The sequence below is a fragment of the Nannospalax galili genome, unplaced genomic scaffold (assembly GCF_000622305.1).
Source record: "Nannospalax galili isolate Female #2095 unplaced genomic scaffold, S.galili_v1.0 scaffold960, whole genome shotgun sequence".
In the NCBI taxonomy this organism is placed as follows: domain Eukaryota; kingdom Metazoa; phylum Chordata; class Mammalia; order Rodentia; family Spalacidae; genus Nannospalax; species Nannospalax galili.
Genome location: NW_008348313.1, coordinates 583,768 through 609,277, shown reverse-complemented (window position 1 = coordinate 609,277; position 25,510 = coordinate 583,768). Strand labels below are relative to the sequence as shown.

The 25,510-nt window shown below is 51.1% G+C and overlaps 3 protein-coding genes across 17 annotated transcripts in view; 2 read left to right on the top strand and 1 right to left on the bottom strand.

Moving 5' to 3' along the window:
• Tmem143 (transmembrane protein 143) overlaps positions 1–15,648 on the top strand; it is a 26,844-nt gene extending 11,196 nt beyond the window's left edge. For 2 of the 5 annotated variants that reach the window (XM_029569284.1, XM_008844975.3), the window contains 5 exons: positions 8,398–8,592; positions 9,374–9,504; positions 9,974–10,253; positions 14,225–14,414; positions 14,654–15,648. In XM_029569284.1, coding sequence (XP_029425144.1) covers positions 8,398–8,592; positions 9,374–9,504; positions 9,974–10,253; positions 14,225–14,414; positions 14,654–14,886 — 1,029 coding nt within the window. In that variant the 3' untranslated portion in view covers positions 14,887–15,648. Of the gene's footprint in view, positions 1–8,397; positions 8,593–9,373; positions 9,505–9,973; positions 10,254–14,224; positions 14,415–14,606 lie in introns of all 5 variants that reach the window. The other 3 variants (XM_017801125.2, XM_017801126.2, XM_017801127.2) reach the window with 3 other exon arrangements.
• A 748-nt stretch (positions 15,649–16,396) lies between these two features.
• Positions 16,397–22,317, bottom strand: Emp3 (epithelial membrane protein 3). 4 transcript variants are annotated; one of them, XM_008844966.3, is made up of 5 exons: positions 22,193–22,317; positions 19,003–19,093; positions 18,691–18,793; positions 17,586–17,726; positions 16,397–16,604 (listed from the first exon to the last, which is right to left on the bottom strand). In XM_008844966.3, the coding sequence occupies exons 2-5, from the start codon at positions 19,078–19,080 to the stop codon at positions 16,435–16,437; spliced, it is 492 nt and encodes a 163-aa protein (XP_008843188.1). In that variant the 5' UTR covers positions 19,081–19,093; positions 22,193–22,317; the 3' UTR covers positions 16,397–16,434. The 4 variants fall into 4 exon arrangements, with proteins under 4 accessions (XP_008843188.1, XP_029425149.1, XP_029425148.1 ...); XM_029569289.1 differs by lacking the exon at positions 22,193–22,317 and adding an exon at positions 20,256–20,280; XM_029569288.1 differs by lacking the exon at positions 22,193–22,317 and adding an exon at positions 20,242–20,266.
• A 95-nt stretch (positions 22,318–22,412) lies between these two features.
• Positions 22,413–25,510, top strand: part of Ccdc114 (coiled-coil domain containing 114) — a 23,736-nt gene continuing 20,638 nt past the window's right edge. Inside the window, exons 1-5 of one of the 8 annotated variants that reach the window (XM_029569351.1) lie at positions 22,413–22,676; positions 22,812–22,972; positions 23,096–23,187; positions 24,087–24,186; positions 24,470–24,659. In XM_029569351.1, coding sequence (XP_029425211.1) covers positions 23,118–23,187; positions 24,087–24,186; positions 24,470–24,659 — 360 coding nt within the window. In that variant the 5' untranslated portion in view covers positions 22,413–22,676; positions 22,812–22,972; positions 23,096–23,117. Of the gene's footprint in view, positions 22,973–23,095; positions 23,188–24,086; positions 24,187–24,469; positions 24,660–25,510 lie in introns of all 8 variants that reach the window. The other 7 variants (XM_029569347.1, XM_029569349.1, XM_029569344.1 and 4 more) reach the window with 7 other exon arrangements.

Here is a 25,510-nt window from a genome sequence, read left to right as displayed (position 1 = left end):
AGCCCAGGCAATCCTTGCTGTCCCCAAGATGCTTTAAGAAGATAGGGGCTTTGCTCTCTTTAAGGAGCATATGAGTCTGAATACTGTCAGAAAACAATGGCCATGAGTTCCTTGAATTGAGCTGCTTTTTGCTTTCTCCACATCTGCCCCAGTCAGTGAAAACATTGTAGGCTTTACTAAGGGCTCCCTCAGCCCGGGCTTCAGCGAGCTCTGCTGTTGTCGGGGCTGTAACACTCAGGGGCTGGGTGGTTCCCTGGCCACCCACGGAATGGACCCCCCAGCCATCTTCCCCGAACCGGTCCTTTTCACCTGTCCCAGAGCTGGTTGCAGCGCATCGCCAAAGGTGGTTTTCTTTTCTTTTTTTTGTTGTTTTGTTTTGTTTTTTAAATATGCCTGGCGGCTGCCACCACTAATCACCAGCTACGGGGTGGTCCCCGCCCAGCTTTCACACGAGCCCCTGACTCACCCACATGTTAGTTCAAGGTGGGTGGGGTGGGCGGCTTTTGCTGCCGACCACTTGTGCCCCGCCTTGCCCCACCCTTCTGAAAAAGGCATCCATGGGTCCTGTTTTCATGGATCCTGGGGGGCTCTGAAGCTGGCCAGGGCATGCCCAAGGTGCTGCTTGTTACTTTGGCCACTTTTGGTTTCACTTCTGTTGCATTTCTGCCTTCTTCCTCAATCTCTTCCCATGATTCCCATGTATCTCCAGTAAAACATTAGCCCAAAGTAGCCAGGGAGCCAAATGAATTGCTTCTGCCCAAACCTTTTGAGCTAACGGATTTGACAAATCCAATCCCCTGCTTTTAAGCCTATCTCTCAGCGCTTTAAGCGCCGGGTCCTCAGACTTAAAAGTTGTGTTACCCATCTTTCCAGGTCTTGCTTACCCCGAACTTCTGATTGGCCCCAATCTGTTTTTCTTCTTTCTCTTTCTTTCTTTCTTTCTTTCTTTCTTTCTTTCTTTCTTTCTTTCTTTCTTTCTTTCTTTCTTCTTTCTTTTCTTTTCTTCTTTTCACCTTCCTTTGAGTGCCACGTTGGGTGCCAGCTGCCGGGGTTTGAACCAGTGACCCCCAGGCAGTGATGACTGGGGATGAGTAAGCACGCCATTTGCCAGCCCATGCCACCCCCAGTACCGGGAACACTCAGGCACAACGGGGAGCCTAGTCAAGCAGGGACTCATTTATTGCAGGAGTTACAGAGCTTATAAAGGCACCTGGAAATCCCCCCCCCCCAGGGTGTACCTTAAGGATGGTCACGCGCTGATCATGAACTCCTCAGCAGTGTGGAAGTATTCTTCAGACTTTCAAAGCAAGCCAGGCCGTGCCCCCAGTAACTTCCTTTCAGACCTATGCAAGGTGGGGCCTTTAGGTCCCCACAAGCACATACTGCTTTTCCAGAGGACTCAAATTACTTTTCTGTGGCTGTGATAAAACACTGTGACCAAAGGAACATATACGAAGAAGAGTTTATTGGAGCTTACAGTTCCGGGTTCCAGAGAGATTAGAGTCCATCATGCAGGGAGGCTTAGTGACTGGAGCAGGAACAGAAGCTAAGTGCTCAGATCTTCAAGCAGGCACAGGAAATCCCGCAGGGATTAGAGGAACTCTCTAAGCTGGCCCCCAATGACATGCTTCCTCCAACAAGCTCACACCTTCTGAGACCAAAACAGGGCCACCAACAGCCACTGGGGATAAAATGTCCAAATACCTGGAGCCTTTGGAGGACATTCTTATTCAAACCACCACATTCCATTGACCCCTTGTCAACTTGACACACAAGCACTGCTATTAAACTACAAACTTTCCATTTCTTGTCCCCAAGATATGATCACAACATAAAACAGTACAACTTTAAAAGTTCAAAGTCTCTTTTAAAAGTCTTTTAACTGTGGGCTTCCATAAAATCCAAAACAAATTAAGTAATGTCTTATTCAAAAGGGAAGAATCAAGCACACTTATGCAAAATCAAAGGCCAGCAAAGTAACTCAAGACTGGACATCTGGGATTCACTCACGGTCATCTGAGCTCCAAAGGACTTGGGTAGCTTCACTTTTCCGGCTCTGCCATCCACAGCACACACAGCCAGCTCTATTCCACACCTGCCGCTGCCCTTGGTGGTCATTTCCTGGTCCTGGTATTTCCAATATGTGGGGCGTCTCATTTGTAACTGAAGTGCACCTTCAATGGCCTTTCCTGGTCTCTCAGGGTACAAAGCCTCAGATTCTCTCCATGACCCTCTCAATCCTGTGGGTCTATACCCAAACCGAGGCTGCCAAGCTTCAGTTGCTGTCTGTGACCCCTTTACACTTTCAACATCAGAACCATGCAGGAGATTCTTACACATTACCAAGTTCTGTTTCCTGCTTGACATGGAGGCTTGGGCCCCTTCTGGACCAAAGCTTCTGTGTGCTGATTTTGAGGAAATACTTCACAGAAAATTTTGCCACAGTGATGCTGGTCTCTTGTCATTCACTGCTGATTTTTCAGCCCCAGTTAACCAGCATCAATTGTCCCAGTAAAGCAAAAGTTTTACTTCAGTGGTTCTGGTCTCTTCTTAATCACAGCTGATTCTTCAGCCCCAGTTGACCAGAACCCACAGGTTCTCAATTCAACATATCACACAAACAGCCCAGATAGTTTTTGCTTCCCTTGAAACCTCACAAGCCAGGTCTCCATTGTCTATACCTCTTTCAGAATTATTTTCCAAGTTCTTACAGAACAGCTTACTAAGCTTTAAACCCCCAATGACTTTTGTAGTCCAAAGCTCAAAAAAAAAAAACCTTCCACAACCCTCCCCAAAACAAGTGGGTCAGGTCTGTCTGTTACAGCAATACTCCACTTCTGGTTCCAAATTCTGTCTTACTTTGCATTGATTGCTGTGATGAAGACATTGACCAAAACATGCTTGGGGAGGAAAGGTCTATTTGGCTTATAGGACAGTTTATCATCAAGGGAAGCCAAGGCAGGAACTCAAGGCAGGGACCTAGAATACAGATCATGGAGGAACACTGTTCACTGGCTTGCTCCTCTGGCCTATGCTCAGCCTGCTTTGTTATACAATACAGGACCACCTGCCCAGGGGTGGCACTGCCCACAAAGGGCTGGACCCTCCCATATCACTCAACAATCACTCAAGAAAATGCCCCCACAGACATGGCTACAGGCCAGTTCCATAGAGACAATTCCTCAATGTGGGAGAGTGTCCCTCGAACCAGGTGTGTCAAGTTGGTAACAAGCTACCCACCTCAGGAGGCTCACAACCACCTGTAACAATAGCACCAGTTGATCTCATACCCTCTTTTGGCTTCCACGGTCAACTGCACTCATGTGCACATACCCCTCCCCACACATATATACACACATAATTAAAAAAAAATTTCAAAAAAATTTTTTTGAGACAGTGTCTCCCTGTAGCCTGTAGCCTCAGCTGACCTGCATTGTAGACCAGGCTGACCTTGATCTCACAGAGATCCGCCTGCCTCTGCCAGTGCTGGGGTTAAAGGCGTGAGCCACTGGCTTAAATAAAAATAAATCTTATAGCCGGGTGTGGTAGCACACGCCTTTAATCCCAGCACTCGGGAGGCAGAGGCAGGTGGATCTCTGAGTTCAAGACCAGCCTGGTCTACATAGTGAGTTCCATGACAGATGGGGCTGCAGGGAGACCCTGTCTCAAAAAGACCGAAAAAAAAAAAAAACCTTATAAACAAAAGTTATAGTGAAATGAAATATTTTATTTCTCCAAAGCTTTGTGGGAGCTGTGAGATGGTTCAGTGAATGCCATGAAACCTGATAACCTTTTGATCCCTGGAACCCACATCAAGGTGGAAGGAGAGAACCAACTCCACAGAGTTGTCCTCTGACCTCTACATGTGCATTGTGGTCCACCTCCATCACACACACACACACACACACACACACACAAAATAAAATAAAATAAAATTAAATAAAACAAACAAAAGCTCCGCAGGCCTTGCAGTTGTGTGAGCCTGCTTGCTGAGGGCAGTAGGTGCCCAAGGCTTTGTTTATTGAGGTATGGTCTCCTCTGCTGCCCAGGCTGGCCTCAAATTTACAAATTCATTGTCCTCCTGCCTCAGCCTCCCAAGTGCTAAAGGGCTTTTGTAAATAATTGGTAGGTTTGAGTGTGACCACACCTCAATTTTCATCTTTGTAGTATGGATGTTAGTGATTTCCTTTTCACATGCTGGGGTGTAGGTATAACCTGCTTCAAGCATAGCAGAAAAATGTACAAGATTTCCACTCATTCTTCCTAACCTTTGCTAAGATCTCCTGGTACTGTGCAGAGAGTGGGCTGGTGGCAGAGCCCATCCAAATTCGAAGGCCATGATCGGTTGGACCTGCAGTGTTGGTGGGAAGGGAAAAGTGCCTATCAGCAGTGCTGGGACAGCAGACACCTGTCTGGGGGGCAGGGAGAGAGGGAGCACAGGAAACTGGAGTAACAGGCCATATGCCATGGCCACGTTTCTGGCTTGCAACTCCCAGAGGAGAATTTGGTTGGTAGCAGTGCTTGATAGAAACAGCATCTCCTACAACACCCTCAATTTCTCTGGCTTGAAGGCTGCGGCTTCAGCCCCAGCCATAGACTCTTTCGAGGTCATTCTGGGTGTCAGTGGATGAGGCCTGTTCCAGTTTGTTTCTCCATTGCAGTGACAAAATACACTTACCAATACCAACTTGGGGAGGAAAGGGTTTATTGGGCTTACATCTCCTGGGTCACAGTTCATCAGGGAGCCCAAGGTAGGAACTCAGGGCAGGAACCTGGAAGTAGGAGTTGGAACACAGGCCGTGGAGGAACGCTGCTTACTGGTCTGTTCCCTGGCCCCTGCTCAACCTGCTTTCTTATACAACATAGGCCTACCTGCCCATGGGTGGCACCATCCACAGTGGGTTGGTCCCTCCCATATCAGTCAATAATCAAGAAGATACCCCACAGAAATTGCCACAGGCCAGTCCAATGGAGGCAATTCACCAATTGAAGCTCCCTTTACCTAAGTATGTCAAGTTGACAACCAAAGCTATCCAACACAAGGTCTATGACCCACTCTGCTTGGGTCCTGGGCAAGAGCCCAGTTAGTCTCCCTGCTGACTGCTAAGCTCTCCCTCTGCCAGTCTTTGCCCAAACCCTTCCAATGTAGCGTGCTCTTCACTGTCCCTATAATACCTACTCAGAGGTTGTTCTGAGACCCTGAGGCCCTGTATCCCTCAATAGAAGGCTGGGTTATAGGGTTTCCCTCTGAGGCTTGTCACACAGTCTGGGACAAGTTACACATCATCCTGGGACCAGACAGGGCAGCAGCTCCCTCTCTCCCTCCCTCCCTCCCTCCTCCTTTCCTCCCTCCTTCCTTTGAACAGCCTCAAGGGTGGTTGTCAGCACAGAAGATGAGGAGGGCGAGGACAGTTTGTGAGGGGCCTTGAAGGTCCTGGAAAGATTCACATTTCATTCCAAATGTAGTGGGAAGTTGTGGGGTATGGGGTCTATCTGGGATTCATGGCTTTGTGGGACATTTTTTAAGTGGGGAGAGTCAAGTAGGTAAACAGAAGTCCAAGGTCATCCTTCAGGTGAGAGATGAAGTTCGAAGTAGAGAAGGTAGAGTCAGAAGAGAGAGGGAGTCCGCATGAGAACTCAGGGGTTGGACATGGGGTGGTGATGGGAAGGAATCTGCACAGATAGGGTGTCCTGTTGGGGGAGGACTAGAGCGGGCAGGAGGGATTGATAGGGTCTCTCTGGGCCAGGCTGGTGTAAAAAGCCACCAGACATTGACTGGAAATGTCCAAGGACACTGGCATCAGGGAATGAGTGGGACATCATGGGAGCAGGTTTGGGAAAAGAAATGTAGAATGATTATTTTGCCAGAATGTTAGGGCTGTGGCAGTCTGAACCATGGACCTGACATGTTGGATGTGAGGGGATGTGACATCCTGATGGCGTTATTGATACCAGGCCCAGCTGCAGACACAGACCCCACACAAGGGTTTAGAGGCCAGGAGTTCTGTGGGGACCCTGGGACAGAGTTTCTTCCACCCTGCTGTTCCTCTGTCCCTTAGGGCAATGTTTCATCCCTGTGCTTCTGCTGGGGCTGTTTTACCTTCTTGTTCACTACATCTTATGTGACTGGGTAGTGGTGGACACAAAGAGGGACAGCGTAGTATCCAATAGTAAAATATTACATGCAAGACAATTTAATATTAAAGAAAGCTGGGGACCAGGAGACTCCCTGTTCTGTAGAACAAAGAGTACGGAGTCTCTGACTTCCAAGGTTTTAGTCATAGGGATGGGGTACTCTAAGCATGTATTCAGAAACAAAGGGTAGGCAGATCAAAGGGCATTTCTCTGCAGGAGCTCAGGGAACAATTAGCAACAGTGTGGCCTGTTTGCAAGGTACAGAGCAAATGTTCACATAATATTTTACAATTTTTTTAATCTAATCTAAACATAAACATAAGGGACACAGCACTTCAGAACCTGTGTCTGCATACATGCCTATCTGGCTCTGCCATCATAGACAGTCTTGGCTACTGGTGTCTTTGCATATGTAGTCAAGTATGCTTTCTACAGAGTTCAAACAGGGCAATGCTCTCCAAAATTTGCTTTTAATTTTTTGTCATCTTGGATGGAACTTAGGGTCTTGCACATGCTCAGGAGGTACTTTACCTGCTGAGTCACAATCCCAGCCCCTCACTGGGGGAGTCTAGGCAAGTCTCTACTACTAAATTATATCATGAGCTCTCTTTTCATTATTTATTTTTTATTTATATTTTTAAGATTTATTTTTATTATTTTAATTGTGTGTGTGGGAGTATGTCCATATGAGTGCAAGTACCCACGGAGGCCTGAGGCATTGGATCTCCCTCCAACTGGAATTACAGGCTTTGTGAGCCACCTGATGTAGGTGCTGGGAACTGAACTGGTACTGCTGATCCAACTCTCTAGCCCCTCTATCTATCACCTATCTATCTGTCTGTCTGTCTGTCTTTCTATCTATCTATCTATCTATCTATCTATCTATCTATCTATCTATCTATCTATCATCATCTATCTATCATCTATTTATCTATCATCTATCATCATCTATCTATCATCTAATCTGTCATTCTTTTTTTTTTTTTTGAGACAGGATCACCCTGTAGCCCCAACTGGCCTTGGAACTTACTATGTAGACCCAGGCTGGCCTTGATCTCAGAGATTTGCCTGTCTCTGTCTCTCAAGTGCTGGCATTAAAGGTTTCTACCACCATACCTGGCCATTATCTGTTTTGAGATAGGATGTTGCCAAGTTGCTCAGGTTTGCTTTGAACTTGCAGTTTCTTGCCTTAGCCTCCATAGCAGGTGGGACGACAGGCCTGTGCCACCAGGTCCAGAGTGCTTTGTCTTCTCATATAGAGTGGTCAGTCAGGTGTGGCCACAAGAGGGGACACAGGAGGGACCCGGAAAAGACATTTACCTGTTTTGCTCTTCCTGGAGTACAGGTACCACACTATATTGTGCAGGGCTCCATGAGGTGGGCACAGGGTGGTGGGAGCTCTTTTGGGGTTCCATGGGGCAGGCATCATGGGCACAGGAGCTCAAGACTTCCTGGTTTGAGACCTTCTGTGGGCTTGAGGCTATGGGCTATGTGTTGTGGCCCCTGGTGGTCTGGCACCTGGCCCTGGGATGAGGCTTCAGAGGAATATGGTCTCCTGTGGGGAAGGACCTGAGGGGTGAACAGTTCTGGACTGGTCACTTTGCACAGCTCAGACACACTTCTGGCTGGGCCTTTGTTGTTGCTGGGAGGAGTATGTGACACAGTCTGAAATGTTTTAATTTGCTGAGATAGCATTTCACTATGGCCCAAGCTGGTCTTGAACTTATGATCCTCCTGTCTCCTGAGATTTGGGATGAGAGGTGTGTGCTACCATGCTTAGTCAAAACATCTCCCTACTCTCCTCTTCAAGGATGCCCTGGCTGAAGCACAGGAGGCCCAGCATCCTAATATACAGAAGATTTGAACACTCATTGTTCATCAGGCCAGGAAGGGTTCTAGGTTGGCAGAACAAGCAGGAGTGGAAGTTCAGGGGGATGGTTGTCACTTCTTCAGTCCCTACCTTGTCTCTTGGCATCCTGGCCTTGGGCTGCTGGGAAATGTAGTTTCCACCAGGCAGTCTGGTCTCCTACAGCTTCTTAGAAGGAGGAGAGGTTGCCTGCTCAGATCAGACCTCAGAAGGAAGCTAGACGTATGGCTAGGGTCATTGTCTACACAGTGTTTAAAGGTATGTGCATGGCAAGGTGACACAGGGCAGCCTAGAGGAGAGTACAGGAGAGGACCGAACCCTGGGCCTTTCCCATCCTCACAGCCTGACAGCCTCTCCTACTGTGACCTGTTTTTTTCAATTGACTCTCTCCTTAGGCCTTGTATGACCCCATCAACCCTGACAGAGAGACCCTGGACCAGCCATCCCTCACTGACCCCCAGCGTCTGTCCAATGAGCAAGAGGTGCTCCATGCTCTGGAGCCCCTGCTGGCCCAGGCCAACTTCTCTCCACTCTCTGAGGATGCCCTTGCCTATGCACTGGTTGTCCATCACCCTCAGGATGAGGTCCAGGTATCTGTTCCTAGAGGAGCCACACTTCTTCTTTGAAGAAGCCTCCCCAGCCACTTCACTGCCCTCTGTCAGGAAAGGGTCATTAGTGCCACCACCTGCTGGAACTTTGTGATAAACAATACAAAACTCTTGTCTTTAAAGTCAACAGAATGTAGCAGAAATACTAAAGTCTTCCACATTTTAGTGAATTTTAAGTTGTATTTAAAAAATTTATCTTTATCTTACGTGTATGAGTGTTATGTCTGCATATGTGTGAGTACACCTGTGTCATGCAGTGCCAGCGGAGGACAGAAGAGTGCATCTGATCCTCTGGAACTAGAGATATGGACAGTTGTTAACTGCCATGTGGGTGCTGGGATTCGAACCTGGTCTTTCGCAAGAGCAGCTACTGCTCTTAATTGCTGACCATCCTTCCAGCCCCTAAGATATATTTTTTAGTCATATTTTGTTATATTTTGGGATGCAACTTGCCAGTGGTGGTAAAACATGGTTTAAGTGACAATGTCTTGTCTTTGTAGTTGCCTCATAAATAGGGAATCTTAAAATCAGTGGCATCTTAGGCTCTAGGAAATGCAGTGACAAAGAAGATTCCTGTGTGCATGACTCTGGCCTTATGTAGTGTGTGGCATGAACCACCATGCATGGCTACCCTGCCTGGACACTGCATGATGAGTTACAGAAGATGGGGGCAGCATTTCTGGGCAGGGCATGTATTCTGGCACCTTGCCCCTAACACCCAATTCACATTCAGCCACCTCTGCTCCCTTTTTCCCCATGGCAGGTGACAATAAATTTGGATCAGTATCTCTACATGCAGTTCTGGGCCCTGGGCCAGCGAGTTGGGCAGATGCCCCACATGTCCAGTGTGGGCTCCAAGCGTGGCTTCTTCAGAAAGGTGCCCCCCACGGAGAGGTGAGGTAGCCTTTGTTCCCCAGCTACAGTGAGAGGGAGCATGGGTAGAGTCAAGAGGAGACTGACAGGTCAGTGTCTGACTTTGGGTGTCTGGGGTGGGAAGTCTTGAAATGGGAGGTACAAATTGTCCAAATGCAGTCTTTTCTTCTGAAGGAAAGTGAGTAGGACTGTTCCCAGAAGATGAGAAGGGGTAAGGATAATCATCCCCATTTACCAAATGAGGAAAATTGAGGTTCAGAGAGGAAGGCTGTGTCCTGAACAAATGGCACAGCCAGGATTCTAATGAACAACCAACAGGTACAATAATGGGGATACATAAGTAACCGATCCCCCACAGTTGGATACACATTTATTTCCAATTCCTTGTTATTAAGTTGCTTTCTAAAAGGTCATGCAGCATGGAGCTACAGAGTTTCTGGCAGGAGGGCTCCAGCCTTCCAAAGCCTATATCCTCCTCTCTGGCCTTCAGGAGGTATTTCAAGCGTGTGGTGTTGGCAGCTCGGACAAGACGTGGGCGCCTGGTTCTGAAGAGTTTCAAGGACACACCGCTGGAGGGCCTGGAGCAGCTGCTTCCTGAACTGAAGGTGCGCACGCCCACACTGCAGCGTGCCCTACTCAACCTCATGCTGGTGGTCTCAGGTGTGGTTTTCTTCGTCAATGTGGGCATGGTGGTACTGTCTGATTTCAAGATGGCCACCTCCCTGCTGCTGCTGCTCTTTGCTGCCTTTATGGGCCTTAGGGCCTCCAAGGTGAGTACCTACTGCTTAGGCCACTCAGCCAGGCCACCCTGTACTTTCAGTTTTCCCATGCATCTTCCCTGGTGTATGCTGCCCTCCCATGCTCCCTACTTCATTTACCCTGTACCCCTTAGGCAGGGATTTTACTCTGAGCCTCAGTTTCCTCATCTGGAAAATAGGATCCTACTGGTGCACTAGCTTGACAATTTAAGGGCATGAGGATGTGTGCTTTGGAGCTTGACTGCCTATATTTGAATCTGACTCTGTTGTCCTCCAGCACCATGGTCTTAAGCAAGTTGCTTAACTTCTCTGTGCCCCAGCTCCTGTACTGCAAAGTGGGAATGATGTTAGGACCTGATTTATAGGGGAGACAGGGATTAAATGAATCCATTCAAGCCTGGCCACAGGAAGTGTCATGTGAGGTCTCTGTTGAGGTGATGATGGTTGTTACAATGGGACTATTTGTTCCCTGAATTTCCATCCTGGTGGGCTGTCCTGATCAAAGAAGGAGCCAGCTCCAATCTCAAAGGACTGAATTGGAAACTCTGGACCTAGACCAGTAAATCATATAGTTAATAAGCTCCCTTTCTAATCTGTAGTATGAAGTTCAGGGCTGCCTTATATAGTTGTTCAAGTTGCTCACCAGCAAGGATTCAGGGCTGAGAGGGTATATGGGACTGACACCCAACTTGTACTCTTCTCACTGGTGTGTGCTCTGTCTGTTGGCTGAGGTGACTGGGAAGGGTGACTTTTCCCATATCCCTGGGGTTGGCACTGCCCCAGGAGTGCAGCCTAGTGTGAGGGCTGTGTGGTATCCAGTTGTTCACTTGCCAGCTCATTAGTTCCCAAGCTGTTTTCAGCCACCCAGTCACCTCTCCCTCAGGAAGATAACACTCATAAATAATGGCCAGGTCATGCTGACTGTGAGGATGATGGACAGCAGGAGGGCTGGGGAGAATACTATGTAGCAGGGGAGGCGAGGTCCAGGGTGGCCAGAGTCATGGATGCCCACATAGAGTTTCTGGGCTTTCTCTTCAGGGTAGCAGGGCATCATGGAAGGTTGAAAAGCAGGGAGGAACCTTGGTGACCACAGGCACAGTAGAGGCTGAGACAGGGAAGCCAGTGAATGCTCTCCAGTGTCCAGGGTGGACCCTCCTTTCACGCCTCAGTGGTCATAGGGGGGCATGGAGCCTAAGGCATGGAAAAGCTCAACTTATCCAGCTCTGGTACATTGATTACCCAGGCCAGGGCTCAGCCCTGTCTCCTTCCTGGCTGTCCACATCCCCATTTCCTCCCATGTTTCAGTTGGTTCTGCATCTGCTGCACTACTGGCCCCTCCTAGTTTTCTCCTGTCCCCACTTACATGAAGTCCTATTCTTCCTGCCTGGCTCCTCCTCAGCTCCTCGATGCAGGACTTTCTTTCCCTGAGGGGTTCCTCTACCTTGAATCTCTGTGCCATCCAGGAGGTCACTCCCTTCACCCACGGCCACTGTGAAGCAAAGTGGCTGGGACATGCCCCTGCTGGCTTTCATTGGCTGCCATAGCCAGCATCTCCCACACCTGCTCTTTGTCGGGGTATGACCATGGTGCCTGCCTTGTCCTTGCCTTATCCCCAGCCTCCAGGGCCCCCTGTAGCCCATCTCCAACTCCACACAGAGATGGCCCTGCTCTGCCCTGCCCTCCTCTCTCACTGCCTGGTTAGGGGGGTCCCTGTTTCAGCCACCCTGGGTTTCAATCTTTCACCACCACTACCCTCACGGCCATCCCCAGCTTCTGCTTCTTGTGTATTTGTGGCACCTGCCTTCCCTTCCTGCTTCTCCAAACTGCATTTATACATGTCTGACTGAATGTCCTCTTTCTGACTGGGCTGGCCACCCCTTTGCATCCCTCATCCCCAGGCCAGAGGCCACCAGTTCTGTGAGATCTTTCTGAACCACTTAGGATGGGACCACACACCTGCCTTCTCTGTGTAGAGCAGGCCAAGGACAGCCTGGGGCTGTGGCACTGGAGCCTGAAAGAACAGGGCCCTCCTGCCCTGGGGAAGTGACAACCTATGGACACGGGAGACTGTGGCCTGTGGTATAGGAGCCTGAAGACTTGAGGATGAGATGGTGTTCTCTAAGAACAGAATGGGGGACTTTGCTTGTTTGAAGGCCAGGGTCTGAGGAGACCAAGGGGCTTGTGTGCTTGGACACAGCAGTGTGTGCCATATGGGTGGCACTGGTGAAGGGGTTTGGAGCTTTAAAATCTGAGGGCTTCTGGGGTTGGAGAGATGGCTTAGTGGTTAAGATTACTGGCTGCAGGGCTGGAGTGATGGCTCAGTGGTTAAGAGCACTGACTGCTCTTGTAGAGGACCCAGGTTCAATTCCCAGAACCCACATGGCAGCTATGCACCGTCCTTAACTCCAGTTCCAGGGGAATCCAACGCCCTCTTCTGACCTCTGCAGCATTACATGACATGGGTGCACTCACATACATGCAGGCAATACACTCATACACATAAAATAAAAATAATAAATAAATTTTTTTTTTAAAAAAAGTACTGGCTGCTCTTGCAGAGGACCTGGATTTGGTTCCTGGCACCTAACAGGTACATGGTAGCTAACAACTGTCTGTAACTCCAGTTCCAGGGTCTGACGCCCTCTTCTGACCTCCATGGGCATTGCACAACACAGGTACACTTACATACATGCAGGCAGTACACTCATACACATAAAATAAAAATAATAATTAAAATTTTTTTTTTAAAGTCTGAGGGCTTCAGGAAGCCAAGGAGGCTGTGAACAAGCAGCAGGGAGATGAGACTAGGGGAGAGGTAAACCAGGATAGACTGGGGACAGATAAACTGGCCAAGAGGGATGTGGATGGAGAAGGTATACCCTGTGACCCATAGAGGGTAGGGCTACCAGAATGGGGATCCCAGGGAAGGAGGAATGGGAAGTTAATGAATGTATCTGCATGCCATTCACAGGCGACGTGCTTCTTTAGCATGAGAACTTGGCATTGCAATCTTGGCAGATGCCAACTATTCCATGCAGGATGGTCCCTAGTACAGGGTTCCTGCCTCTGTGGCAATTGGCTTCAGGGCAGGGGTGGAACTGATGGTACAAGCTTCTAAGAAGAAGATCCAGCCACACAGCCATGCTGTGGGATTAGGCTGTTTCAGCCCAGGATGAATTTTTGGCAACACAGGGTGGGGACAGTGATCCCTAGCTGTTGATATTCAGGGATAGGGTGGGCTGCTGTATCCTCATGCTGTCTTGTGTGCCAACTTCCTAGGTCCTTGCAGCACCAACCTTATAGTACAGACAGATAGTACAGACAGTGTCACTTTAGGCCAGTCTCAGCCAAGGGCTAGTAGGGCTAGTAGGGTATGGTGGAGGTGTCATGAAGGCATAGGACTGCCTTGAGCTCATCCATCATGGATGAGTCAAAGAAAGGAGACAGTTTCCTGTGGGAGAGGGAGGGGCTGGAGGTGGCTGAGGGCCCAGGCCTGCACTCAGTGTTCTTTTACCCTTATTTCTCTTTACAGTTTAATGGCTTAAACTTTATTTTTCAATCATGGAAAGGTTCAAAATGATACAGAGATAAGATAGCCTGAAGTCCCATGTGCTCAGTGTGCAGTTAGCAACAATCTGATTGTATCCCAACATCCCAGCAACAATCTGATTGTATCCCAACATCCCAGTCTCCCCATTCTGGGTCATTGTGAGGCAAATCCTAGACATGTCATCTAGGAATATGGAAGAATGCCTAAGATAGGAACTTACTGGGATTAAAATTTACTAGGCCAAAATTCATGTGTGAAGTCTTTGTACAAACCCAATAACATGTGACCAGATAGCAGTGTGGTCACTAGCAGAGGGAGTGCCCTTCAGCCTAGGCTCAGGCCCAGTTTAGGGCCTATCTCAGGCCAGACCACTCAGGCACTGGGGTTTCTGATTGACTCTGCACCTCTGATGCTGACCCTGTGTCCCCCACAGGTGTTTGGGCAGCGGCGTAGTGCCCAGGCGCTGGAACTAGCACACATGCTGTACTACCGTAGTACATCTAACAACTCAGAGCTCCTCAGTGCCCTGGCACTGCGGGCTCAGGACGAGCACATCAAGGAGGCATTACTGGCACACAGCTTCCTGGCCCGGCGGCCAGAGGGCACCCATGGTTCGCCTGAAGGTAAGACGTATAGGCCCTTCCTGCTGTCCCCAGACCGCCCCCCTGCTGTCCTCCAGGCTCTCCCTGTTGTCTCTCAGGCTCTTCCAGCTGTTCTCTAGGCCCTGTTATCTCCCAGGCCCTCCTTGCTGTCCAGGGTTCTTCCTGCCACCCCCTCTCCCCTCTGTCCCTACTCCCTGCCCTGCTATCCCCCAGGCCCAGGCCTCCTCTAGCTCCAGCTTGGACACAGCCTGTCCCCGCAGAGACGTCTAGGTGGCTGCAGTCGGAAGTGGAAAGCTGGCTTCTCGCCCATTCAGGCTGTGATGTGACCTTCAATGGATCTCGTGCCCTGGCCCACCTGCAAGCTTTGACTCCCAGCTTCGGGCTGTTCCCGCCGCCGGAGTTGCCCCAACTGGACCCGATAGTCATAGGCACCCCCAAGACTCCCAGGCCGCGCCGGGCAGTAGCTATCCCTCACCCTGACTGTTGTTCCTAACCTGTAGACACTAGTAGGGTGTCAAACTCCGCCTCCACTACAACAATCTGTCAATCCAGGTTGCTGACAGGTCATTATTTCTGCTATGTTATAGACTTCGGAGCAGCCAGTCTGGATGGCTGACAGTTGCTAGGCAACCGCCTGAGGACAGCCATTCAAAGCCATTTATTTCAGCTTGTATTGTTCTTGGCCCCACCCCAAGTAGGAACCTCCTACACGACCTGGGGGAGGGGGTGCGGCCTGGGGGACTGGACCCAGCTGTCACATTGCAGCTGCCAGCAATGGCCACCGTGAGACGGGCCAGGCTGTGAAAGCTGAGCCTGGAGACGGTGCATCACCGTCTGTTTAGCCTGCTCAGGAACTTCCCACCACATGCTCCTGGGCGGGGCCTGTCGCAGCCGCAGCCCAAGAGCTGTTTGGCCCTGGCACACAGCCAGTGACAGCTGCTGGCCACCATCAACTGGGCAGGGGCAGGAGGGGGGCAGCCTGGAGGAGCCTGCTCTGGGTATCCTGAGATGGGCCATCTGCTCAGCTGCTGATCCATCCTGGCTAAAGACACTGGGAACCTTGGGCCCACCAGAAGGTGGTGGGCCTGCTGGAGTAGAGATGGCCCTCCATGAAATCAGTCCAGGTCCCTAGCAGGCCCCCTGGGCTTCCCTACCTTGCTGCAAAAACTACCTCAGTCTGGGTCTCCTCACCAGTGACCTGTGCAATATTTATTACTTTACCCTCTTCAAAGGAATAAATCATGTTTAATAAATACATCTGGATGGGTAGTGTGGCTGTAGGGGTGTGTGTGTGTGTGTGTGTGTGTGTGTGTGTGTGTGTGTGTGTGAGAGAGAGAGAGAGAGAGAGAGAGAGAGAGAGAGATTGGAGAGATCTGAGAATGAATTCTGGGAAGAACAGTGTGACTGTGTGTGGATGGGTCCCAGACTGGGATCTTAGCACCTGATCCCTGAGGAAAGGTCCTGATTGCAAGACTTTGGGTTCCAAATAGGAAGACAGGGTGGCTGCCTGCAGATATGCTGGTTGTTCACAAAGGCACACAGCCAGAAAGTAGGTGCCTGTGAAAGACAGCTGGTCCCCACTGTCTTAGTATAGAAGAGGGTGTGTGTCATATAGGCTATAGCGATGGCCTTTGTTAGGGGGGAAGGGTTGGGTTCTAGAGAGGAAGGGAGAGTGGTTTGAAAGAGGAAACAACTTTGAGTGGTGGGGTAGGAGAGAAGAGATCAGTAACGCAAATGCACTGCAGTCTGCGTCTAGGAGAGCTGAGAGCAATGCCACAGAACCTGGAGCAGAAAAGAGGGGAGCTGCTAACGTGGTCTGATGAGGGTGGGAGGTTGGGGGTTGGTAATGACATATAACTCCTGATCTTTCCCAGGTGAGGTGCCCTTAGGCACTCCGACAGTCTGTGGGAGGGAAGCTGGCTTGGTCCAGATGTCCCAGGGAGGAAAGAAGCTCAGGACCAACAAGGGCTGATAGGGAAAGAGGGAGAGAGCAGAGTCAGGCGTGAAGTTAAATGGGTTTATTTTATGGAGGACACTGCACTCATTCCCGTTTCCGCAGGTGGATGTAGATGATGCCGCTGACCAGGGCTAGCGGGAAGGCCACCCAGGCTAGGGCAAAGCAGTAGCCAAAGCTTCCCCCACTCCGGTACTTCGCCAGGATCTCCTCAGTGTGGATGGTGTAGATCAGTGCCCCAGAGAATACGGCTGCACCTGAGGGAACCGCAAAAGGCAGTGGTGTTGACACACAGAGCACAGGGAGATCTTGCCACACTGCTGGTGCTGCTCCACGCCCTGGAGCCTCAATGTTCTCCTCTCACCCTGGCAGCACCCAAGCAGCTGCAAAGTAACTCGGCACCTTGTTTCACTTCTGGTCCCCCACTGCTCATCCGTGAAGTAGGACTATGACAGCTATCTGTCCATGGAATTCTTTTGAGTTTTTCATGGGCCAAACATGCAAAAGGAAGTAAAGGGAGGCGGGGGGCTCTCTGGGAACCCAGGAAGAGGTTTCTAAAACCCTTTGCACCTGGAGCCGAAAAAGTAAAAAAATAGAGCTGTGATTTTAGAGACGGCCAGGATGTCAGACCTCACTGACTTCTTCAGCCCCTCTGAACCTTTAAGCCTCCAAAAAAAAAAAAATGAGTTGACCTGAAAAAAAAAAAAAATAGTAGACTAGGGCCTAATGGTGCACACCTGCACTTTCAGATACTCAGGAGGCAGAGGCAGGTAGGTAGAAAGTTGAAGGTCAGCATGGACATTTTAGTGAGACCCTATCTCTAGAATCTACCAGTGAGAGGCCAGGGACATGGATCAAGAGCTTGCCTGGCATGCCTGAGTCCCTGGGTTATAGCCAAAGAAAAAGTAAAAGTGAACTCCCTGAATAGGTTCACAAGAAACAGCAGTTGGCTGACAATGCCACAGCTACTAAGATTCAGAACATTCCTTTTGGGATATTTGTTAGCTGCCACTATCCCTGGTACCCAAATCATTTACCAAAACCCACTTCTCAAGTGTTGGCTCACTGAAGTCCTGAGACCACCATGAAGCCCCAGAGAATTACTACTCCCACTAGTTCCTGGGTTCAGGAAGTGCCCATCCACGGAGGTGACTGGGATCCTGAAGATGGTTTTCTTTCTGAGCCTTGAGTGGTGCAATCTCATGCCTTCCCTTCCACAAGCTGGGGGCAGTACTTACTGGTGCAAAGCTGGCAGAGGCCAGTGGCATAGAAGAGCCCTCCTCGCCTCATGGTGTACAGTTGGAACATGAAGAGGATGAAGGACAGGCAGCAGAGGATGAGGGAGAGTACCATGAGCACCTGTACTGCCTTCAGCCAGCCTGCAAAGGGAGACACAGTTGGTGTTTCAGCGGGTCCATCACCTCCTCACCATTTAGGGGGTCTCTACCTGCTCCTAGGTTCAGTCATGCAAGCTTGAAAACTTGGTGTTCTGGGAAAGCCTTGAGTCACCTTGCTAAATTCCTTTATTTTTCCATCTTTTTGAGACAGGGTCTCCCTGTAGCCCCAGATGGCCTGGAACTCATTATGTAGACCATGCTGGCCTCAATCTCACAGAGATCTACCTGCCTCTGTGCTGGCATTAAAGGCATGCTCCACCACGCCTGGCTTATATTGCTTTACTTAGTGGTTGATTTGTAGGATTTTTAATGACTCTCTACATAAATATGTCTGTTGAGAATAAAGACACTTTGCCTGACATGTGCAAGGCTCTGCATTCCACTCCCCAGCACCACCCCCCCAAAAGAAGACTAGAAACATGTTTTACTAATTGCAATTATTTCTTTTTCGTGCCTGGGATTCCTTGAGCAAAAGGTGACTAGAAAGGAGAGCAAGCCACTTGATTTGATCTTGGGGGAAAAGCATTTAATCTCTCATTTGTATGTGTGGTGTAGGAATCACATGCCAGGCATGCACCTTACTGCTGAGCTACACCCCAGACCTACCTCCTGTCACTTTTGGAAGGAGGCAGCTTCATCTTTTTAGAACTCTGGCCCTGCCCACCTACCTCCCTTCTCAGCTTCCAGGAATGGCTCTCATATTCAGAATACTAGCTCTATTTTCTTACAACTTTGGAAAGTCTTAAGAATTTGGGAGCTTTCTCCCCATTCCTTAAGCCTATATCACATGGCCTCTGCCCTTGTGGATCAGCTTTAGAAAAGGAACAGTAGCCTTTCCATCCAGATAGGCCACCTGTGACAACCCCTGGTGGCAGTGCCCAGGCTGGGTTCCCAACCTTAGTCCTGGGTGATTTGGGGCTTCTGCTACCCTTGGCTGTGCGCTCACCATTCTCACTGACGTTGCTGCAGTCCCACGTTTTGGTGGTGGTGTTCCATGTGCAGTCATACCACAGGTTCAGAGACTCCTTCCCTGGGAGAGTCCACCAGGACTGGGAGGGACAGAGACCAAGGAAAGTGAGGAAGGAAGGAGGGTGAGTGAGGTCAGGGAGACTGGGGAGGGTGGTGCCTGAAGGCATGGACCTGGGGACCAAAAGGGTGGGGCCAAGGGAAAGGACTGGTCCAGAGGTAGAGGTAGGGAGTTGAGGCTTGGAAACAGAGTGGGTCTGGAGCTCACAGGTCCATAGAATGGGAGGCTTACCTTGTCCAAAGTGGCCACAAAAAGCAGTATGAGAATGAGGATGTGAAGGGCAGAGACCACCAACAGGAGGAGTGACATTGCTGCTGGACACCTGGGGGATAGAGGGGGAGGCTTAAGAGGTGCAAGGGGTAGGAGCACTCAATCCTCAGGGAAGAGGGCTGTGGTCTGGATTCCCATGTCAAAGGAAGGAGGGCTGAGGGGACTCTAGGGTCTGAAAGAAGAAGGCTCAGGAGGGGTCCTGGGCATGAGGGAAAAGAGAAGGGGGCTGAGCAGTGCCTCCCTGGGGAGTAGAAGGGTGAGCCCAGGACTCCTGTGCTCCCAGATGGGGCTAGAGGATGTCCTAGATGGGCTCTTCGGAGATGGATGGGCAGGACTGGCAATATGCCCGTCCCTGAGCCATATGGGTGACCATATGAAAATTCAAGTTGACGCCCTCCTTCCCAATTTATCAGGAACTGGGGCTGTCCCCAGGTCAGGGATCCTTGACTCACTCCCCTCCTTTCCTGGCGTGAGTCATCAGTGATTCATTCTTCTCCCCCCCCCCCCCCCCCATAGCACCAGGGAAACCCCAGCTTCTGTGTCTCTGAGGTCCCCTCCCCACTCTGTTGCAAGCCCGAGGCGCTGGATGCTTGAAGAGATGGATCGGGGAGAGGACTGCCTGAGTGGAGGGGCTACCTCCCATCATCCTTCAATGTCCAGAGACAGGGCCTGGAAGTTTTCAGCCCTGGTAGTCTTCCTGAACTTGATCTCAGGGGAGAGTCGATAGCCCTGGGGAAAAGCTCCAGGGTATTTTCTGTGGGGGGCCTCTGCTGGGAGCCTACAAGTTCTTGATGGCCCCCACCCCTTTCTGTATCCCCACTGCAAAGGCTGAGAAATCACTTCAATTACTAGTCCACCAGAGCTGTGAGTGGGGGAGGGGTCTCTCCCAGCCTAGGGTAACCCTCCCAAGGTGCTGTGCTGCCCAGTAAAGAAAGAAATCCCCGAATCCGAATAACGGATTGAAAACTTACCGAGAGCCGCCGAAAAGTCTGAGTTTGAGTCTGTCCCTACTCCGGCCTTGAGCCCCGCCCTTCTGCTCCCTCCTTCCCTCCTTTTTTCCCCCCCCCCCCCCCCCCGCTCCCTCAAGGCCGTCCTCCCACCTCGCACTCTTCACACACACCCCTTCTCCTTCCCTCCTTTTCCCCTCTCTCCTCATCTTTCCCGGTCTTTTGCATCTCTCGACTCTCAATATATACCCACCCTTTTCTACTCACTCTGTCCTCGCCAAGCTGAGGTCTGTAGACAGGGGAGGCCCCAGGCACTTGGTTCTTTATTCTCTGCCTCCGCCCCAAGTCCCCCAGTGGGTGTGTTCTGGGGCCTCCCCTCAGGGCTGAGATGAGAAGTTTTGGGGCCCTGGGGTGGGATAGGTCACCTCCTGGGACCAGATGTCTGCCTTCCTTGATGGAGTTTGGAACAGGGTCCTGTGATAGGCATCAGACTTGGGGCTGGCTCTAAGGGGGGTGTGGAGGTGTGGGAGTATGTCTTCTGGAAAGAAGTGGCAGGAGGTGGAAAATGCTAGTGCTACCATTTTCTAGCTGTGCAACTTTAGGTCAGTTAGTTCATGTAGCTGGGCCTCAGTTTGCTAATCTGTGTAATGGGTATAATATACGGTCAGTAAAGAAATAATGAAAATAATGACTGAGTCAGGGAGGGTACTACTTAAAATTGGGTAATCATGGAAGGTCAGTTGGAGGAGGTAATATTTGACTTGAGACTTGAGGGCAGGAATCATCTAGACACTGGGGTTGGGGGGCAGAGGAGATTGCATAGGATCTGAGAACAAGCTCCTGTTTAGGGAGCAGACAGAGAGCCTAGGGTGTGGCAGGCAGGGACATCTGAGGGTACCCTTGAAGACTCTGGGAGGAGTCTGGATTTTACTCTAAGTGCTGTGGGAGGCCATTAGGGTTTTCACAGCACTGGAGTCCCAGGGGCATAATGTGAACTGTCATTATTTATTTTTGAAGGACACTGAGCTAGGGTGTGGGGGATGACAGAGTACAAAGTGCTTCCCTTGGCAGGAGACCAGGTCCTGGTCCTGAGAAAGTGAGGGCTGGGGGCCTGAAAGATGGGATGTGTAGGTATCTGATAGGCCAGAGCTGGGTGTGGTAACCTAGGCCTCCTGAGGGATGAGGGCTGGACAGTTTAGTAATTGGGACACAAGGAGCTAGGTACCACCGGGTACAGATTTTAGAGCCACTCATTGGCTGTGTGATCCTGGGCAAGTTATTGATAACCTCATCATGCCTCCGTTTCTTCATCGGTAGAAGAGGGATAATGGAGCATAGTTGTAGTAGTTCAGGGGAACTCTGGTTCAAGGTCTATAGTAATTGGGGAAACGGACAATACCTGGGTCCATTAGGTCCCCAAACTAAAATTTGGAATCCTAAATGAGGGTGGTGGAGAGGAACAGAGACTTGGGAGACAGATCCCTGAGGAAGCTACAAAGTGGATCACTGAGAATAAAATTAGGGATTGTGGATTCTTGTTCCCCTCTGGGACTGCAGGGACAGGGGTCAGCACCCCAGTCCTGGGAGGAGTTTGGGACTAAGACCAGCGTAGATGGGGAACACAGAGGTGTTTAGGAGTCCCCAACGGCAGTGTCCGGTACAATGGGAGTATCAAGAGACCGGAAGGCAGTGACGGATCTCCCCTGTCCAGGCCTCCGAGGATTCGTGCTGCTCGAAGCAACCCGGGCCGCTTCCTCCCACAGGAAACCGCAGAAATCTGGCACACCCAGCCTGCAAAGACCAGCGCCCACTGCCAGCCAGCCCGAGGCCCCGAGCAGCGTGGCCAGAGAGAGCCTATCACCGGAGGTCCCGCCCACTCTCACTTCCGCTTCTGCCCATTACATCGCAGCGCCTGGCAGCCGTTGGCGGCGCATGCGTAGTGAGTGATCCTGTGCAGGGTCAAAGCCTGGTGCGCGCTCCTTTCTTACAACTCCTGGCTTCCGCACCGCCTCCTAAACCACTGAATTCCTCAGATAATCAGCCCAAGGCACGCATTCCTTGGGCCGATATCGAAGTATCTAGTTTTCTTAACGTTTTCCTTCAGGCGCCTCCCGCCTGCAGGATACACACTGCTCACAGACCCGCACTTTCCAGACATCTGCTCCCGCGGGCCCGCCAAGCTTGAACGCCCTGGGGAAGCCCACCTGGCCACTTTCCTCCGTCAGGTGTTCTTCCTGGACACCCAAGTGACCCCAGGGTCTCGCATCAGGCCCCTGGCCAGTTCGCCTAACAGTGTTGCCTGTAAATAGCCGAATCTGTTCGCCCCGCCCAAAGCCCCTCCCTCTGCACGCTACAGGCCTTGGCCCCTCGGTCCCAGCACCGCCCCTAACAGGCCTCTAGCCCCTCCCCCAGCCCGCCCTGTCTGACTCTTCCCCTCTCTCGTCCCTGCAGCCCCGCTCCCTACAGATCGAAGCCCCTCCCCTCGTTTGCTACGGGCCCTGGCTTCTCCCCTGTGCCTCACTGTCCTTTCTGGCTTTCCTTCCCTAGCCCCGCCCTTTGGCCGTGGCCTCGCCACTCTTCTCTCCTGGCCCACGCTCTTTGCAGGCCCCGGGCTCCTTCTCTGGTGGTCTCCGCCGTGCCTCTGCCAGCGCCTCCCGCTTCGCCCCGCGCTGACCCCGCAGCCCCTCAGTATGAGACCGGGCGAGTCCCCCGGGGTTTTCGCTCGCGGGTCCTGCGCCCTTACCCCGCCCCTCTCAGCATGCCCGCGTCCTCGGTCCCTCCCCTGTCTTGTCTTCTGGCCTCATTGGCCCCTTATCTCCCCAGTAACCAGATCACAACAGAGAGCTTGGAGCTGCCGGGCACTCGAGCAGGTAGAGACAGCCTGGGTCTCGCCCCCTATCCCCGAGCCGGCCGGGGTCGGAGGGGCAGAGAGACGGCCCGGGGACCGAGTCAGAGTCGAACCGCAGCACCCAGACTGTGTGTGGGTGAGCGATGTCCCGGTATAGCCCCTGAAGGATCGAGGCTCAGAGGCCGCAGTGCGGTGGGTCAGTGCTGTGGGTCATCCTCTGCGTTGGTCTGCACGCCCTGAGGCTTGTATTCACCCGCAGGAGTCCTGCCTCTGTGGCCAGGATGCCTTTAGGCCTGTCGGCCAGGAGCACTCGCTCAGAGGACGGAAGTGAGGTCTTTCTGGAGGGACCCGGTAACTCATGATTCCTTTTTTCCTTGTTCCTTTGCGGTCCCGCTTCCCCAAGTTCCAAGACCCGGGTAGGGGAAGCCTCCCAGGAGCGCCTTCCTGGGAACAGATTCCTGCGTTAATGGAGGTGCCAGGCTCATGGTTGCGCCAGGCAAGGCAGTGGGATGGCCAGGAAGACCGTGGACATCAAGATCTGACCTCCACTGGCGCACCATGGCATAGTGCGCACCAACACACACACACACACACACACACACACACACACACACAGAGACAGAGAGAGACAGAGACCTAGGGAAGAAGGAAGGAAAGATAATAGCTTATAGCTAGGGTAGGGATTCTCGGTTTCTCAGTCTTGGTACTGTGGACACTGGTGTGAGGCAGTTTTCCGTTTAGGTGCAGGGAGGGTGGGGTGGGGGCTGGTGGGAAAGACTGAAGGGATAGGTTAGGGTCAGACTTACGACACCCAGCTTAGACGCCAGGCTGGGGCACGCAGGAGAGTCCACTCTGGTTGTAAGCCCTTGGAGACCGTAGGGAGATGAGGGGGAGAATGGGGAGTAAGGGATGAAGCAGGAGCTCAGGGGATGGTGGGAGAGAGGGAGGGACCAGGAGCAACGTGGGAGCCAGTTTCCCTAGTCTCAGGTACCAGGGGCCAAGAGCCCTCCCCCCAACAGATTTTGTGCCCAAATTCTTGGCGAGAGTGGGTTAGGGGAAAGAACTGAGGTCAGCTTGGCTACCAGGAGAATAAAGGGAAGAGAAAGCCTGAGAGACTCCCAGAGACTGTCCGGACTGGAACTGCAGTACAGTTTGAGAGACCCTAAAGGAAGCAGAGTTCCTAAGTCTTAGGGAGGAAGGGACTGGAGGCCTGGGTCCCTTTTTAACCCCTTGCCTGGTCTCACCCGAAGTGGACTGGGAACTTGGCCGACTGCAGCGGCAATGCAAGGTGATGGAGGGGGAACGGCGGACCTACAGCAAGGAGGTTCACCGGCGCATCAGCAAGCAACTGTGAGCTGTGGAGGAGACCAGAGGGGAGAAGGGAAATGACTGGGGATGGAGAAAGGGCAGGGATGTGGAGGGGCGGGGTTGGGGGTGAAGGACAGGGTAAGGAGGGTCAGGGGCTAGGGAGAGGAAGGGATGGAGATCAGGGGGAGGGTCAAATGAGGGTCAGAGGCTGGGTGGGGTGCAGAGAGGGCGGTTAGGGTCAGGGCTAGGGGAGGGCTGCTGCTGGAACTGGTTGCCGAGCCCCGCCCCTTTGCTTGCCTTGACTCCCCTTCCCACTCCTCTACAGCGAGGAGATTCGTCAGCTGGAGGTGTTTCGAACCCAGCTCCAGACGCAAATCAGCGTGGCCCAGAACCAGGTCAAGCGCCTTGGAGACACCAAGCGTTTGGAGGACATGGGCCGTCTGCTCAAGTGCAAGGCGCAGGTGCAGGCCGAGGTGGAGGCGCTCCAGGAGCAGACCCGGGCCCTGGACAAGCAGGTAGACTTTGTGAGCTACCTTGATGTAACCTCTGTGAGCCTTGCTATCTTCATCTGAAAAAAAAATGGGGCCACCAAAAGTGCTGTGCACTCTTGTAAACCCAGCACTCAGGAGGCTGAGGCAGGAGGACTCTGAGTCTGAGGCCAGCCTGGATAACCTGAGACTCCCTGAATCAAACAAGATAAAGAAAAACAAAACACCCCCCAAACCTAAACTACATTCTAGCTGGGTTGTGAACCTAAACAAGAAAAGCAAGTTTGAATACCTTTTTTTTTTTTTTTTTTTTTTAATTAAAAGAAGCATTTCATTACAACAGCATTAACCTATTCAATAACATTTTTCTGAGCTAGGGTACATCTCTTTCAAAATTGGGTGTACATTTTTAGGTTTACAGAGGAATTATTACGCTTGTACAATCTTTTACTGATTATAAACTCTACAAGACATAAAATTAAATGAGGTTTTAATGTTTAGAAAAGATCTCCACTTCGTTGTTAAAATACAGTTTCATACAGAAAAATTCATTTTAAGGCAACTGACATTGAGACGTTTTCACATGCATTTCTAATCTCTATATATATGACTATTACTGGTCACAGTCACTTACTTTCTGAGTTCCGTGGCATCTGAGTATGAATATAAACTCGTCAGATAAACAGCCTTCTTCTCCCTCTAGAGCCTCCATACTCTGTCATCCCTGCCAATGTCCACTGTGTTGTCAGGACCCCCATCTATTGCCCCCATCTGTCCTTCTGATAAATCTAGTCAGCCAGAGGTCCCTGTTCCAGGAGGATCAGCTGTTCCTCATCTACAGCAATCCATTGTCAGTATTCCTTTGGATAGAATTGGGG